The 17,003-nt window shown below is 36.4% G+C and overlaps 1 protein-coding gene across 1 annotated transcript in view; it reads right to left on the bottom strand.

Moving 5' to 3' along the window:
• Positions 1-17,003, bottom strand: part of GRM8 (glutamate metabotropic receptor 8) — a 349,904-nt gene that overhangs the window by 272,821 nt on the left and 60,080 nt on the right. Inside the window, exon 2 of the mRNA XM_075024972.1 lies at positions 16,651-16,867. Within this exon, the coding sequence (XP_074881073.1) occupies positions 16,651-16,867 (217 nt within the window). The remainder of the gene's footprint in view (positions 1-16,650; positions 16,868-17,003) is intronic.

Here is a 17,003-nt window from a genome sequence, read left to right as displayed (position 1 = left end):
ACATCTTAAATTCAGTAACTCAGCACAATGAATCAAAAACTCTATAAAAGCAGGAATGACTCAGTTCTTGGAGAATGTAGCACAGCATGTTGCACCTAAAATTAAATCAAAAGTAACTAACACTACGGCAAAAACTTCTGGCAACTAGCTTGAGCTACGAAAATAGTGCAAGTCCACAAGACACCTTTACTTGCTTTTTTTCCATAAGTCTGCCATGGATGCACAAACACCAGCTTTGTTTCTGCCTTCCAAAAGTTCTTTTACTTTGATAACTGTGTTCCCTTTGTTAGATGCTAGCAATCAAAAAATTAAACCTGATATTCATTTTTACAATGAACTTATATTAAATGCAAAATATAGCTGAATATATGCCATTTTAGCATTTTTGTTGTGTCCATTATCTTACTCCTACAGGACTTCAGAGAAAGATTCAGTGGAATTAGGATTACTTTAATACACAAATTACAGCTTCTTGCACTCCATCCCCTCACACTGCCTCTGCAATGGAATCACTGTTTTCTTTTCCATTTGGTGAGCAGTGAACAATAATTTCAGTAAGAATAAAAAGTTGATTGAGCAAATTAATCAGGGAAAGGCTGAGGCTAATCTTGGTATCTCATCATGCTGGCTGTTAGTGGCATCAGTCTTATTTGTATTCCTTCACTGTCTAAAATCTATTTATTTACATGCATGGAAAGGAATGAATTAGAACGGTGGGAAATTCAGTGCTTGTAGAAGTGGAGAATTAATAAAGTTGGGTAAGCAAAAGCAACAGCGCTGTGTAAACTCTCTCACTGTGCTCTCAAGTGCACATGGCATGGATTGCTAAAATAGTAAATTGTGAAGATCTCATAATACTGGAATACCTCGTGATAGGAAGTTTGGAGACAACAAAGGCTCTTTTGCACCAATAACTAAGATTTAAGCTCGCTTGCTGAGGCAAATCTTTGGTATTACATAAACCTATCTATTGTCTGTCTGGTTTTTTAGTTAAATAACCAAAAGTCCACAAAAACAGTCACTGAGATGAAATCTGATCTGACCTATAGTCCACAAAACTACAGCTGTTTCAATAGGAAACTTTTCTAATTGAAAAAGTGACTTAGTATAGAATACACTCTCCAAACTAGATCATCTGCATTCTTAGTTGTCTTTGTATCTCATATCTGTATCTCATAACTGGAGTGAAAAGATAGTATTCGTGGATGTATTTCATTTCTGTTAGTTAAGACAGAGTGAGCTAGAGCATAAGGATTTTGTGCATCACCAAAAGGAACATTTACTAAAGACTTGCGAGTTCATTTGAATAAATCCATTTAAGATGCAATAAAATTACAGAATCATCAGTCAGAATACCATCCCAAAGAAGTGGGAAATTCATGGCTTGAGCAAAAAAAGATTATTTGATGAGGCACAGGGAAGCCAAACTCAACTCTCAAGTTTGGAGCCTGCACAACCATTCTGTCCCCAGAGCCTAAGCAAAGCCTAAGAACAACACTGCAAGCAAAGGGATCAGCCAGGTTTCTGAGTCAGATCCCACACTGTCTCAAGCAAACTCATTGAACAGTCCCTTTTATAAATGGATCAATGTTCATTCTTGAAACTTGTTTTGTTTTCCTCCCTATGAATAAATTAAATCAAATTGGGCACAATTCAGGGGCTTACTTCCCTGTTCAGCAAACCATGGCACTGCCTAGAATACCACTCCCTAAGAAAACATAACTATATTTTGTTAAGCACTTTATTAAGCTGAACATAATGTAAACTAAAGGCTGATAATAGATAACAGAAAAAATCCACTTAGCATTTTTCCACTTTGTTTATGCTCTTTCTTCCCCTTCTTTCATTTCTTATTTTCCCTGTTTTTCTCTGTGTAGACTCTCTCTAATTGGACTAGGAAAAAGCATTTGGACACGATGTATTTTACCTTTTAAGCCAGTACGTAATCTCTCTGTTGCACAAGTTTTTCTACGCCTGTATAACAACTGAAATAACAAATGAACAAAAAGAGTTCTTTAGAAAGAAACAGAAGGCAGCTCTCTACCCACCACAGAAGTCCTTGAATGCCTTTCACGGCTCCTCCTGAGAAGCACCTGAGGTGCAGGTAGCCCAGAGGGGCTTGTCACAAGCTTGCAATGCCTGTGGCAAGTGCACATATGGGAACTGAGGCTCTTCCATCACTAACACATTTTCTGAACACATCCAAATGTCCTTCTTTCAGAAAACTCTCTCCTTTGTAATAGTTTCTCACAGAAAGACAAAGAAAGCTGAGAACTCCGGTTAAACTGACTTTAGTTAATGAACCTTATAATTTCATGGACATTACTGTGGAAAACTGGCCATTACCATTACTCTCTAATTAGGAAGTCATTCTACATCTGAACTGAACACTTGCCATCACTTGAAATCCTCCCCCACACACACAGTGCTCAGACTCTACCAAGGTGCACATGGGAAGAAAGTCATCTTCAGAGTCCCATGACTTTAACAGCCTCTGTATAGACATCACTGTTAACTCATGTACACCTGATTAACTAAAATATCAAAACAAAGAAGGGATTTAATCATGAAATGCCCATTAACTTCAATAAGAGATCCATAACTAAGTCTGTAAAAACTTGTGCCACCAATACCATTCTGTAGGTTACTTTTTATTTTTAAAGCAAATTCTTTGCACTTAACTGGAGGAAAAAGAAAAAAAATCACATATTTTCCATGTTTTAGCAACAGAAAGAATCTCTTCAGGTTGGCTTCAACATCTCAATTCTGTGAAAGGGACACTGTACTTTGCAAAACAAATGACTCTGGAAAAAAATTAAAAACATTAACCAATTAAAATAATTTAACTGAAATTAAATAATATTTCTACCTCCTGAATAAGCTCTGAAAGGATTTGATCCATAAAATACTACAATATAATGGAAGTAATTACGAGGTTTGACAATTCTTATAAATTGAGCAGTGAGATTATCTGCACTTCATTAAGTGCATTAACATGTTGGGTAAAATACTTATAATCATATCACTCAATTTACTGGCCCTAGCAAATGTTGTAATGCATCTCACAGCAAATCCAATATGCTAGCAAAATATATTACAATACACCTGCTAGAGCCTACATAAAAGTACTGCCCTCTCCTGGCTAGTATCTGAACATAGTAGTGAAGAGGGTCTCTGGTTTATGGATTTGTGCTTTATTCCCGTCATCCATGGGAAATTCTAAAAAGTTATTATATGCAACAGGGACAGCACTGAAGAACTGGGCAGGCTCTGTTGAGTTATATGGCCCCTCATTCTACCATGAAAGCAGGCTTTCATGGTACTCATGCCAAACCTCAGCCTAAACTTTAATAAAATGGAGGTTGTTTATTTCCTGGGACTGCACAATACCATTCTCTATCATCCTTCTGGGGCCTTTCTAAGAAAGCTGCCACTATGGGTTTCTCTGCCTCCCAGGTAGCACTGGTAAAATTCAATAAGATATAATTCTCTCAAAGATTACAGACTCTCTTAGATGATCTGGGATCTGCATGCTGTTTTAAAGGGAGTAGGCCATGCGGAAAACACTACAAAGACACCACCACCCCCCTCAAAATTAAGGAAAAGAGGTAAAGAGGAAAATAGGAATGCCTACAAAAATAAACAACTTGACTGCAATTTTAGTTCAGACTTTTTATTCCTATTTTTGAAAGAAAACAGATTTTGACCTGATACTCCTAAGAACAGGTATAGTTGTTCTTAATTTAGAAAGCATCTACATCAATGGGATTAATGACATCCTGCAAATGTCATAGATCATTTAATGGTAATTAAACATTACCAGCATAAATGTTTGCAGGAACCATTGAAGTTTTGGGATAGTTTTGTTTTTCTTAGCCCCTCCCTCCCCAAACATTTACAAATTCCATAGGTGCATGCACTTCAGTGGACTCAGTTCTCAGTTTGGAAATGTACAACTGCCTTGTTCCTATGTTTGCACGGGTTTTGAAATCTTCTTCCTCCCTCTATGACCAATCACAGCATTTTGGCAAGCAGCCCAAGGAGAAGCTGACTTATGAAGGCACATGAAGGGTATTCTGCACTTCGGTATATCGTTGTATAGTACGCTCAGTATGTACATGGCAGAAAGTTTTCTGGACGCATACAGCCACAGCAGCACGTAGGGATTTATCTGCATGACACCTCTGCTACTCAAGGGTATTGTTTTGTAACTCATTCTCTTGATTAATCATCTAGTCAAAACCTCCTGCTTTAATTAACAATGTTAAAGAAAGAGACTGGCATTTTTGTTAGAATTTCAGCATTTAAAACAATTAGTTCTATTTCAGTTTCTTCTAAAAAGTGATGAAAAGCCACTAATCATTCTATATTGAAGAAATGGTAAAAAGTAGAGGAACAAGCAATACTATTTCCATCACAGAAAGTCCTTGAAACGACAGAGTTCTGACCTATGAAACAGTTTGTTTTCTAGTAAGAGAAAAAAATATATCTTTTTTATTATCTGTAAGGTTTCACAATATGCATATTTCTGCCATCCCAATGTAAAGTGGTGGTATCACAGCTTGTAATTTGCATAAAAATCATGCATTTTAAAAAAAATAAATCGACTTAGGAGTCTTTCCAACTATTAGTGAAGCATATACATATGCCTGTTTTTTTCTGGAATGAGTAATAGTAATTCTTTGAAATATTCTATTCTTTGAACAAAATTATTTGGAGCTCTGTGGGCAGTTCATTATGTAACAGAATTGAAGGAGTGACTTGTAGCTGATTAAAAGGGTTACCCCTGTCTGAACGTATGCAGACTCATGCAAGCACCCAAGAGAGAGCTGTTACTGCTGAGCTACCCCACTGCAAGTTTAATAGCAGACATGTGCTTACTGTGACTCAGAGCACAATATGGCCCCCTGCCCTTCAACACAAGAAAGAAAATAAATAAAATGAAGACAAGAATGTCGCTTTGACATTTACAATCAGACATTCTTAGCTTGTAATCTTGCAAGAATATTGTCATCGTTGTAACATTCAACTCATTCAACTCCTCTACATCATGCAGATAAGCAAAGCTCAAGTGTCTTGTATTAGCACAATGTATTAAAAATAGCAGTCAGTGACAACTGCAAGCTCTTGTTTCTCATGCAGGCCCTGAATATTTCTGTATTGGGGTTTGGGGCTAGGAAAGATTAGAACAAGTAGGGGAAGTCATAAAGAAATAAAACGAGAAGTGAAGATCTGAATGGTAAGGCCCAGAACACCCTGGGATTTACTGTAATATAAAGGAAGAATGATAGCAGACATCTCTTTAGTAGGCCATGGTTTGGTTTTGTTTTTATTTACACTATCCTTTTTTATCTCAGATTCCCCAAAAAATCCCAGAAAACCAATCATAATGCTAAGTTTGGTAAGTCCTAGTAAGTCTTTTCAATCTTGAAACATCTGCCATGAAGCTATAACAGACTGAGAAGACTTGGCTATGTATATATCCTACTACTGAGGATATAGTCATATATGTTACAGCACAGTACATAACATAATGTGCATAAAGTCACATACAATATTATGTAAATATACAGAATGATGAATAGTTATTTTCTTGCTTTGCTTTCCCTTCAGAAAAAAACAAAACAAACAAACAAAAAAACCCAAAACCACTGTCTGCTTTAACAGCTTCCTAGATGTCAGTAGAACTGCCCAAGAAAGTAGACCATATACCATGTACATACACTGTTTATTAACAGAATTTGGCCTAAGGGAGGAATGAAAGATGATTCTTGGCTAGCATTAATCTTTATGATTATTTTTTTCTGGTAGATATAACCATTTTGCCAAAATTGATGAAATTCGTGAAAACAAAGTTTCAGTTCTATTTGTTCATTTTTTCTTTTTAATATCAGAAGACATAACTGCAAAGCCATCACATGAAACAGTCATTTTCTGTTTCATTTTACAGCTTTTTAAAAATAAAATTATACTGAAATCTGAACAAAACATGCTTCAGCTGAACTGTAATGAAGAAGTTTGTACAAAAAATGTAATGCAATTTCCCTCTGTCTCAATTTGTGATGAAATGATCAGTTGTCGAAAGTTCTAAAGAAAGAGAAATTCCAAGTTTCATTTAGGGCTAATCTAATACTTGAAAGACTTTAGTTCCCTGTTACATGGGCTTTCTATGTAACTGAGTCAGCGACTTCACATACAGTTGGATGATTACAAGAATTCAACTTAGCACATGTTGGAAGTTGCTAACCTTCACCCTCAAACTACCACAGCACTATTGGCTCATTAACAGACGGTATGATCCTATGTAATAGGGAAATGTATGAGTTTAAAGCACCTTGAAGAATAAATGCATACAGGATGCCCATATAGTTATACAAGATACATTTATAAGGTAAATTCAAATCTCTCTGCATTCTGTTATTATTGGTAGTTATATAGAAACTAACAGTAGTTACTACCAAAACAGATATATCAGCCTTGCATATGGAATATTAAAGTTCATAATAGAGTTTTTAGAAGAAAGACTTTAGGAACTTGGGTCAGTAGGCAGAAATTGGGGGGTGGGGAGAAGGAAGGGACCCCTAAGGATCAAACACAATGAAGAGAAACAGTCAAAATTCAGCACTGGAAAAGGCTAACAAACATGTACTCTAGAACTGCCTACTAGGACTTTGTTTGTATAACAAAATGCTCTTCAAAAAGGGATCAAGAGAATATTGAGCAGAAAGACTGCAAAATTTGAAGATGGTATAAAATTATTTGAAATAAACAAGAGCAGAGAGAGGAGACAGGGTATTCACAAAGCTAGATAAACAAGTATATCATAGACAAATATTGACTATTGACAAATGTAAGGGAGCACAGACTGGCAGGAATACCTGGAATTGTTCATACACATCACTGAGTTCTAAATCAGCTGTAGCCATTTTTTAATAAACCTTGAGTGTCAGAACAGGTAGCTTTTGGAAATAATTTTCTTGATACCCAGCAGCCAACAGAAAAAGCTTACAATTTGTCAGGGTGCATAAAGAATGGGTCTGAGAATAAAAATGAGATTACAATGACACTATATAAATCAATAGTAAGGTTTTAGTTGGAGTGTTCAGTCATGGCTACACAGCTTAACAGAGATATAAATGAAATAAGGGATCCAGGAACTGACAACAAAAACTATTAAACTGCAATTACTTCATATCTTCTAACCCACAGTTAAGATAAGTAAGAAAGCATGCTATGGAGGAGGTTAACTGGATTCTCCTGCATACCATTTGTAGCATCAAAACAAGAGGACATTCAATGAGTGAGGTTAAAATGATAACAAGAATAAATTATAATGGATATAACTTTTCATGCTTCAGGAAATCTCAGCATCAACCACTAAATACCTGGGGTTACAGAACACTCCTCGGATAGGTAGTTCTGCCACTGACTGTTAAGTTAGATTTTGGTTTCTTTCTCTTCCATTCAACTGAGGCCACCACTAGAGACAAGATATTGACCGGCAGTGTCTGACTCAGTCTGACAGTTCTACTGCTTCATTGATTAAACTGCAGCCACAGCTCATGAAAGAACAGATACTAAGAGTATATTGCTAATATTCAGTCATGAGGCATTTCTCACGTGTGATTTTTAAGAGGTGCAGTTCTCCAGGTAGAAAGCAAAGCTGCAAAATTGCTAAAAGTTTAAAACTACTAGAAACCATTTGAAGACAGAAAGACAGACAGAAAAATGCAATTTTCTCAGCAAACTCAAGAGCCAGGAACTTCTCTTTACCAGGTGTAACTTCTTAATGTGAATGAGACTACTGACTCTAGCCCAGTGAAGCACAACCAAGATTACAATTCAAATACTGTGAACCCTTTGACATGTTAACAAAAAAGAACATGTAACTACATCCCAAGCCCATGTCACCATATTCCTTCCTGTCACTTTTCTTGGATAGTGCCCTTAAATAGAGGCTTTCCTTACAAAAGTCTGTACACTCTGGGAAAGCAAAACCATTAAATGTTATGTTGGCAAAGTTCACTCACACAAACTCTGATCAAGGCTATGCCATGGTCTGCATATTCAATCCCTGATTCAAGGTGGACTCACAACAACCATTCACACCACTGCAACACAAAAGGTGCCATGCTGAATTCTGTGTGAAAACAAGCTTTTTGCATAAGTGACAATAACAGAAGTATAAAAAAAAAAAAAAAGACAAAGGAACTCTTAGTTCCTGAGAAAGGAGGAAAAAAAATCTCACTCATTGCAGAACCTGTGAAGCTTCTGGGACTTATTATTGACAGATTTTTTTTTTTTTTTTTTTTTTAAACAAGTTAAGCACAGCCACCATGGAAAATAAGCTGTCAAAGTATTTCCCGTAGTTCTCCTGGTTTGCACCACAGCAAAATCATAATGCAAAAACCAAACGTGGGCTGCTTTATTCAGACTGCAAATCATATTGCGTGTCCTTGATGCTTTCCCTTCTAGTATCCCCTTTACAAAGACTTTCACTTACAACAAGAATATCCACTGGGATTAACTCTTTTAAAATCCACTTCCTGTTAATGGGATTGTGTGAAATTTGGTCATAAACAACTGGAATGGCATTTTGATTCAGACGTTTCCTAAGTTTGCTTTCACAGGAGTTTTTTCATTATGTGTGAATTACTTGCTCTGGGACTCCTTCCAGCAAAAAAGAGTCACAGAATCTAAGAGAAGCTACAGGCTCAACAGTAATGCATGCTAATACACAGAGCAGCAGCACTTGACAAATTTCATTTCTGTCATTGCAATGATCTGATAGTACATTAATACCTATATATTTATCCTACCTTTTATTTCAGAAATTTTAATAACAATTTATAAGTCCAGAAAGCACACTTATAATCATAGATGTCTCAAGCATAGTATAGACTACAGTTTAAGCAGTGATTTCTAAATTTGGCCCAACATTTTGTAGTGAACTTCGTTTTAGAAAGATTTCTCTTAATGATTTAAACCTCAAATAAATATACCAGTATGCCTTAGTATTTTTTAAATGCTTATTCACATCTAATATTAAAAAGTACACCTTACATCTTATTTGAAATGGTTTCCCTTAAACTACTGACTTCAGTTTATAGACACTGAAACTTGTAATCCTCAACCACTGCTGCAGAGCTCTGCATTTGAAAAACCACTTCATGAAAATGCATATTCATTATGAACACCACACACTATATTTCAACAAAAGTATGCTTTTAATCTAATAAGACTTCTTTCTTAAAATTAGCATCAACACATTTATAATTTTGTTTGTATTTTTACATTTAAAAATCTTGAACTAGATATCATTACTAAGTTATAAGGTTCTACAAATGAGCCATTGCACTAAAAGCACTGCCAAAATAAAACTTTGTTTCCTGGACATTTTTAATATTTTTTGAATTTGTGCTCACAACCAATGCAAATATCTGGTGTTCACATGAAGTAAAAAGAAAAAAAAAGTCATATACTCTAATGACTTCTATAGTACTTACAGGAGTAAGTTAAATACGTGAGTATACACACAGAGGTGCAGAGATCCTCCATATTATATTGAGCTTTTAACATTTATTTTTCAGAGTTTTCTAAATGTTTTAAATTCACCACAGTAGGCATCACTGAGGAAACATATTGGCCCTTGCTCTGAGGAGCTGATTTGTCTCAGGTCTCCAATAGCTGACTGCTATAAGCAAAATTAAATCAGCTTCAGACTCCAAAGAGATTAAATATCGCAGCTATTTGGTAACTGTACCATATAAAAATAGCTAATGAACTCAGTCTTAACCACAGTTCACACCCCAGCTGACATGAGACAATAAATATCAGTGGGCAAAACCGGAAAGTGTGAGGTTTTCCTACTCCAAGCCTTGTTGGCAGCCTCAGGGACAATCTTCCTGTGCAATTCACCGTTTGCTAAACCCCATGAGATTCAGGGAAGTATTCACTGACTTCTTTCAGGTACAAGGACATACACAAGCCCCTATTTCTTGCCCAGGACTTCTTTCCAGAATCAAATTGCAAATTGTCTCCTGTGGAATAAAAATGATTTGTACAAGTAGGGGAACAAGATGAAGTCTTCAGCGTACAAGCATATGCCTTGTAGCATAGGGACGGTATCTGTCCCTAGCTCCAGACTGAAGCCTCCTTGGGACCCCCTTTGCCAACTCTCCTAAGTACTTAGTTCACTCCGGAAGTATGAAAATGTAATGGTGGTTTGAACATTGCTTAGACAATCCATGAAAAAATATTGACTGTAAATTACTTAGGCTTCTTTGTTTCTGGCATTTTTTGTCATAGTACCTTAAAACCACCCCTATGAGGGACATTATTGCTGGAACTGGCCACAAGAATAAGAAATCAGAACAGAATGCCACTCTTTCAAGCTTATCTGTGAATCTGTGCTGGGTGAGGAAGTAAGGTTGGTTATGTGACTTTGTCAATACAGTCCACTGTATGGTACATACTCTTTGGGGCAGGTACAAAACCCAGTGCTACAGAATCTTTCTGCTCTTTTTTTTTTTTCTCCCTCCACTGTAGCTAGTGAGCTTTCTACAGGAGGTTTAAAAAGTGCCTCAACTAATTGACTGAAGAAGAAACCCCTCAAGAGCTATTAGAGATAAAGAAGTCCCTCTTCCAACAATCACTGAAGTGTCAGAGAGCATACCAGGAAAGTATGCTTACTGCTCTGAGACACCTCCCTAAAACTATAGAGGAAAAAACCCCATATAATTAAAGCTGAAGAACATCATATTGATTAGCACCACTGAGAGAAATTAACATGGTCCTTCATTATAAATCACTAAAAATTACACTGTTCTTTTTCAGGTATTAATTGGTACAAATATTAAAAACTGCTGGAATAATTTTCAAGCTTTTGCAATATTAATACACCTACCATCTGATTTTGCAATTTTTCAAACATTACTTTGAAGCTCCTGTAGCCAATTATATAGTGTTATTATTAATTACAGCTTGCAGCTTGAAATACAGTGTTATCAATACAGTTCAGCTGCATAAATATAAAAGTAAAACTTAAAATTGAATTAAATTGTTTCCTCTTTGTGAGGGTATGTTAGAATATTATTAGATGTAAAAATTAATTTTTTAAGCTTGAAACCAGTCTTTAAAGCAGAAATATCTCAGGGAAAAAGGTTACATTTCATGTATTGGATTTCTTCAGTCTTCATGTTGCAAGATTTTTTAATCTTCTATTAAATAACATCTGAGGGGGGACAAAAATATAAAGTCTATTTATCAGCTTACTTAAGATATAAAAAGCTTTATCTTTGTATCAAAGATATACAAAGATTACTGCAGGAAATGTGAATTAATCTTAACAGCAGTCCATCTTATTTATTTCTAGATTATCAATGAATAATCTAAGTGGAGAGGAAAGGTTACACACCCTTAAGTTTTATTTTCCTGCTCAACCCTCACTCCCCACTTCCCACTAAATATTCACTTTATCCACTGAAAGCCTTAGAAGTCCAAAAGATATTAAAGGCAAGAATCATCTCCAATGATTCGGAGAAAAGCAGAGATGCATCATGCAACTGCAGACACACAAAAAACTGACAAGAGACAAAGATGACCTAAGAACTATGTCAAAGAAATGTCACAGACCATTCTCTATGTAAACAAAATATAGCTAGCTATGTTGCAGTCTGAAGCAGTTTAAATAAACCTACTGTAGCATTCATTCAATATATGTATTCATTATAATTAGGTATATAGTTATCAGTGTGACTGCAATGGTAAAATATTATGAAGGATCATAAAAGTAACTGTGGTCCCTTCTCAGAAAAACGCTATTAACTGCAATATACCAGGATAAAGGGAGTAGGTAAAACTACAAAACCCTGTGCCTAAAAACAAGCATTCAAGGGTACACGCTGATATTAAGTACACCGTTCTCTTCCAGGGTAAAGCTGCTATGAAGTGATGTCATTTGGGCTCAAAGGTCTGGTCCTAAATCCTCTTTGCTGTCTTCTTTACACCTCTGGCAAGACATGCAAAACTGACTTATAAGGAAAAAAAGGGGCAATCAATGTTAAAGATTCTCACCTATTCTTAATGATCACCTACAGTTCCCTGCCTTTATCATTTTCACCTCCTCTTCTGATAGTTTCATAAGTGTTTCACTGCCAGGACCCGTCAGCGTTTGTGCCAAGTTTTCGTTGACCACTAGTGGGCATAAAATCTGTCACATAGCATTTCACATACTGTTTGTGGATTTGTAACATTTTCCAGTACAAACATTGCACTAACTGAGCAAGTACTCTGACCCCAAAGAGATTTTTCTGAACCAAATGTTTTTGTATTCTGTAAAAAAGTGAAAAGGATCCCATGATTTTCTCTCTGATAGTATCTAATAGCAGAGGGAATGAACCATTAAAAGAAGACTGATTAGAGACTTTCCAACATTTATTTTGTCAAACATCATTAACAGCATAGTAAATAGAAGAGCAGTATTCAGCATGACAGTGTAATGAGGACTTGGTAAAATGTGCTTTCTTCTTTTCCCCTTTTTAGTTTCTCTCATTGAATCAAGTCTCACTCAATTTAATGCTTAAACTCCTAACCATTATCATTTTGTATGAATTCATTCCTTTAGCCAATGTACCAAAAAAGATTTGATCACGATGCCAAAATGCTTATAGTGATATCATTGATTAACTTTGTAATGGGAGTAGAAAATACTATAAATTTAATCATTGTTTTCAAACAATAATGCATGGAAGAATGCGTTGGAATAAGTCCCATTCCCTATTCTCCTTACAATCATTGTCATGTAAAATATTTAACTTCCAGCTACGCTTTGTCCCAGACAGGATCTTTGTCATTAAAATTAGCGCGGATTTTGATATGTAATATATTCTGTGACATGTCAGGGTGGCACCACTTTGACCTTTTCAGTATTCCACATTTCATTTGGGAGCCTGTTCTTTCTTTTCTGCTTCTGTTACTAATCAAGAAATAGAAGTTGAACAGAGGACCAATCAAACTGGAAATTAGAGGCAAAGAGTAAAGCTCACAACAAATAAGTACCTGAAATTATAAGTACATGAAATTAATCTCTATTTTAAAAATATTTAAAAACCTACCCCTTCTTAGTTCTTAAGTGACTGGAGAAAACTTAAAAAAAACCCACAAAAACAAAAAAAAACCAAGACCAAAAACCCCCAAGCTTTCCTATTTATATTTTCAAAACTTCTCACACGTCCTCTCAGCCACTGAACGTTTTTCAGAAATGAATGTATCAATTTCTTTCACATCCTTTCCTCAAATGTATTGCTTTCCATTATGCTTACCTTCACATTCATTTAGCTTCCAGTTGTTGGCATCTTATCTTAAACAGGATGTAAAGTACTCAGAAAGGAGTTAAGCTGTCCTATGCATTTGTATGCCAGCAGCACAGGGGGAACCTGATTAGGTTCTCTTAACACACAGTTTATTAACATAGTGCTGGTAAATTTTGCTGGTTTGTGTGCAGTCTCACACTATGTGATGATTTCTATAAATCTATGTAAACTCTGTAGTCTCAGACCTCATAATTAGATGCTATTTGAACTTTCCATTTTAAAAGTGTTTCCAGCCCTATGGTTCAGGTAAAAAATATGAGGACAGTGGACAATAGAATTAGGTTCAAAGGGACATTAAGAAATCATTCAATCCACCTCCCAGCCCCAAGGAAGAACTAAGTACACTTATATAACCCCTGGGCAGGTGTTTGTCCAATGCATTCTCCCAGATCCTCAGCAATGGAGGCTCCAAAATGTCCCCAAGCAAGCTAGACTAATGCTTTAATGTCTTAACCATTAAAAGGGGCTTTCTTCAAATCTAAATGGAATCATGCTAGAGATTAATTCCATTACTTCTGTTCACATGCACTGTATTTGGATGAACAAGGGGTCCTCTACCTTTCTGTAAAAGCCATCTGTCTATTTGAAAACATTATTTTCCATCACCTTCCCTTCTTAGTCAACTCTTCTGCAGGCTACCTAACCACCTTGCTCAGTCGCTCCTCACAGACCACGTTTTCAAGGTTTGTGATTGTCTTTGTTCTTGCTTGCCAAGACTCTCACCTTTGTGAAGTGAGGGTCAAAACCTGTACTGAGTTAAAAGGAGGTTTCACAACTACCAGGCAAATTGGAGGATTACTCAAATTATTTTACAGATGGTATGCCCACCTGCATGTTCCAGTAAAACACGAGGAATATAGGCAGGTTATAATTTACTATCATGCTCAGATCATTTTTTGAGACAGTATTTTCTGACCAGTCGTTCTGTATTCCTTGTTGTACAGATCCTTCTTGCTGAAGCACAATGTCTTGCATTTGTCTCTTAAATTGCACGCTATTTTTTCAGATCATATCTCCAGTTTTGGACTCTAAGAATCTCTTCCAATACACTCCTAGTCCTTCCCATCTTGAAGTCATCTCCAGATTTTACAGGCATATCCTTCATTCCAAGTCTGTCTGGACTAAACATGAAAATATTGGCTAGTACCTAACCCAGCATAAACCCCTGCCAAACATGTAACACGTTCTTCCTTTTAAACAGAAACCATTGCTAATTACTCTGAGCAAAGTTTTCTAAATAGGTCTGCATCCAGTCTATGATATTTTCACCTAAATCACAATTCCCAAATCTGCTCAGGACAATACTGTATGTGGCAGCTGAGATAACACTACTAAATTCAAGAGACATGACATCAAGTGCTTCTTCTCCAGCTATAAAGTTGTTATCCTGTCAAAGAAAATTATTAGATGGCTTTGATACTATTTGTTCTTGACAATTCTGCAGTGGCTATTGATCATGTCACTGTGGTTACATATGATTTACCTGATTATTTATTTCAACATTTTTCTAGGAACTAAAAATTACTTGTCTGGTTTATAATTTCCTGTCTCTCCTCTGCTTTCCTTCTTCAGAACCATTCAAGTCCCTGTTACCCACAATAGTGGGTAAGTTGCTATAAGCACAAAGGTTGCCAAAATCAAGGCCTCTAGTAGAGAACAAAAGTCATAAGGAAAAAAAACCCAAACAATAAACAAAAGTTATTTTTTATGTTTCCTGGTATTACACAGATCTTGTAATGTTTAGGATACCCATTCATTATTTTAACTGCTTTGGATTAATATTTAAGTAATACTATTAATAATAATTATTTAATGAATGACAATGGTCTTTTCTTATTCTGATCAAGATCCAACTGACACAAACTCAGGTCATTGTGATTATCATGAAATCACTGTTGTCATTGCACCCATCTGAAGAACTCTTACATTTCTGGAAATGGGAAATGGTAAGAAAGTCCTGAGCACTTTATTTGCCGACTTTCAGGACTCAGCCAAACTAGCTGGGCTGCAGATGGTTTCAAGCAAAACTGATTTTCAGCCAATGAACTCCTTGGTGAAAGTCTGGGGCAGCCAATCTATTCGCTTCTGTATTTGACACAATAGATAAACCGTCTCTTTTTGGTACAAACTGTGGAAGAATTATCCATGCCTTTGCTAACTCCGGATCAAACCATTATATTGTAGTCAGCCTTAATTCTCCCATGAAGACATCTAGGATCTGAGAGCATTGATTAGAAGCTAGAGACAGAATTTTTATTAATTAATCGATCGAGCATATTCTATACACTGGTTCCCTACTGGCATGAATTGCTGCATTTTTGTCTTACTGCCAAATTATGAGTAATCAGTAACCTTTATGGTTCAAGCATAAGTACCTGAAACACACATGTGCTTTCCTATATGATTGAGATGGTCTCTGTATTTACATGCGGTTATTGAAAATGGAAGATTTTATCATATTTTCTCACCCAAGCTGACTTGAAAGAACAAAAGTTCATATGTACCTGCCCTGAAAGTCAAATCAAATAGATTAATCCAGGCTTTCTGAGGAAGGACAGGAAGGCTGTTTGCAATATTTTTTTTTTTAAAGGATACTATTTTGTGTCATTTAACACTGTACTTAATGAAAGACCAATTCCACCCTTTTTCAAACCACCTGCTACTCATCATCTCAGTCCTTGCTGTCCAAAACCTACTGCTCCTGAGAAACAGCCATTTTTCAGGCCAGAAATAACAGGGGACGGGGGGGACAGATCAAAGGGACTTAAATATACTTCTTATAATAATGCCTGTATTTATATAGCACATTCCTTATACGAAGGAAAAATAATAAGGGTATGTCTTTGTACTTCACAGATTTTTTTATTACTTTTCAAATTCCTCAAAATTAAAACCCCTAGATTTATCAGTGCTGGAACAAGGAAAATGACGTCTCATTGGATTATGATTTTCCTAAGCTAAATCAATTGCATCTCTTCAAACCTGGCTGTAATTCAGCTGGTGGTTGCTTTTTGCTCCTAACTCATCAAAAAGCTCCCCCTTTCCAAAAGGGGCAAGAGACATAAATCTTTTGCCTCTCTCAAGAGTTCTTAAATTACTGCCAGAACTGTCACCTTGGCAGATGCGCAAGCAGAAAAATCGTCCATAACCCCCTCCACTTGAGTCCAGGTAACGTGCCTGCAGGTGTTCTGATCACTCTGTGTAGACCTAGGCAGCGTTCAGTGATGCTCTGAAACCCGGCAGCTTTAAATACAAAACCTGATAAACATGCACTCACCAATTTCCCTGGAGAGCTGGGTGAACGCCTCCACGCCACTCTCTCCGTAGTTGCCTTCGGAAGCCAGCGTCGACACGTAGTTCCACCCAAGGGCCGTCACGATGTCAACCATGGCCTGTGCTTGGTAGGAGTCCGGTGGGACCACTCGAGAGAAAAAGTCATACCTGGTGTTATCGCTCAGTTCTGGAGCTGTAGATGCATAGCTGATTTGAGGTATCTGCAAACAGAATGACAAGTCATTCAAGCCAATCTAATACCATTTTACACTATATACTTGTATGTTTCAAAGGCTTAAAATAGATTATGCACAGGCACTGCACAGAACTGAATATCTTGTTTTAATTAAATCAACC

The sequence above is a fragment of the Buteo buteo genome, chromosome 4, assembly GCF_964188355.1.
Source record: "Buteo buteo chromosome 4, bButBut1.hap1.1, whole genome shotgun sequence".
NCBI lineage: Eukaryota > Metazoa > Chordata > Aves > Accipitriformes > Accipitridae > Buteo > Buteo buteo.
This window is presented reverse-complemented; position numbering and strand designations above follow the sequence as displayed.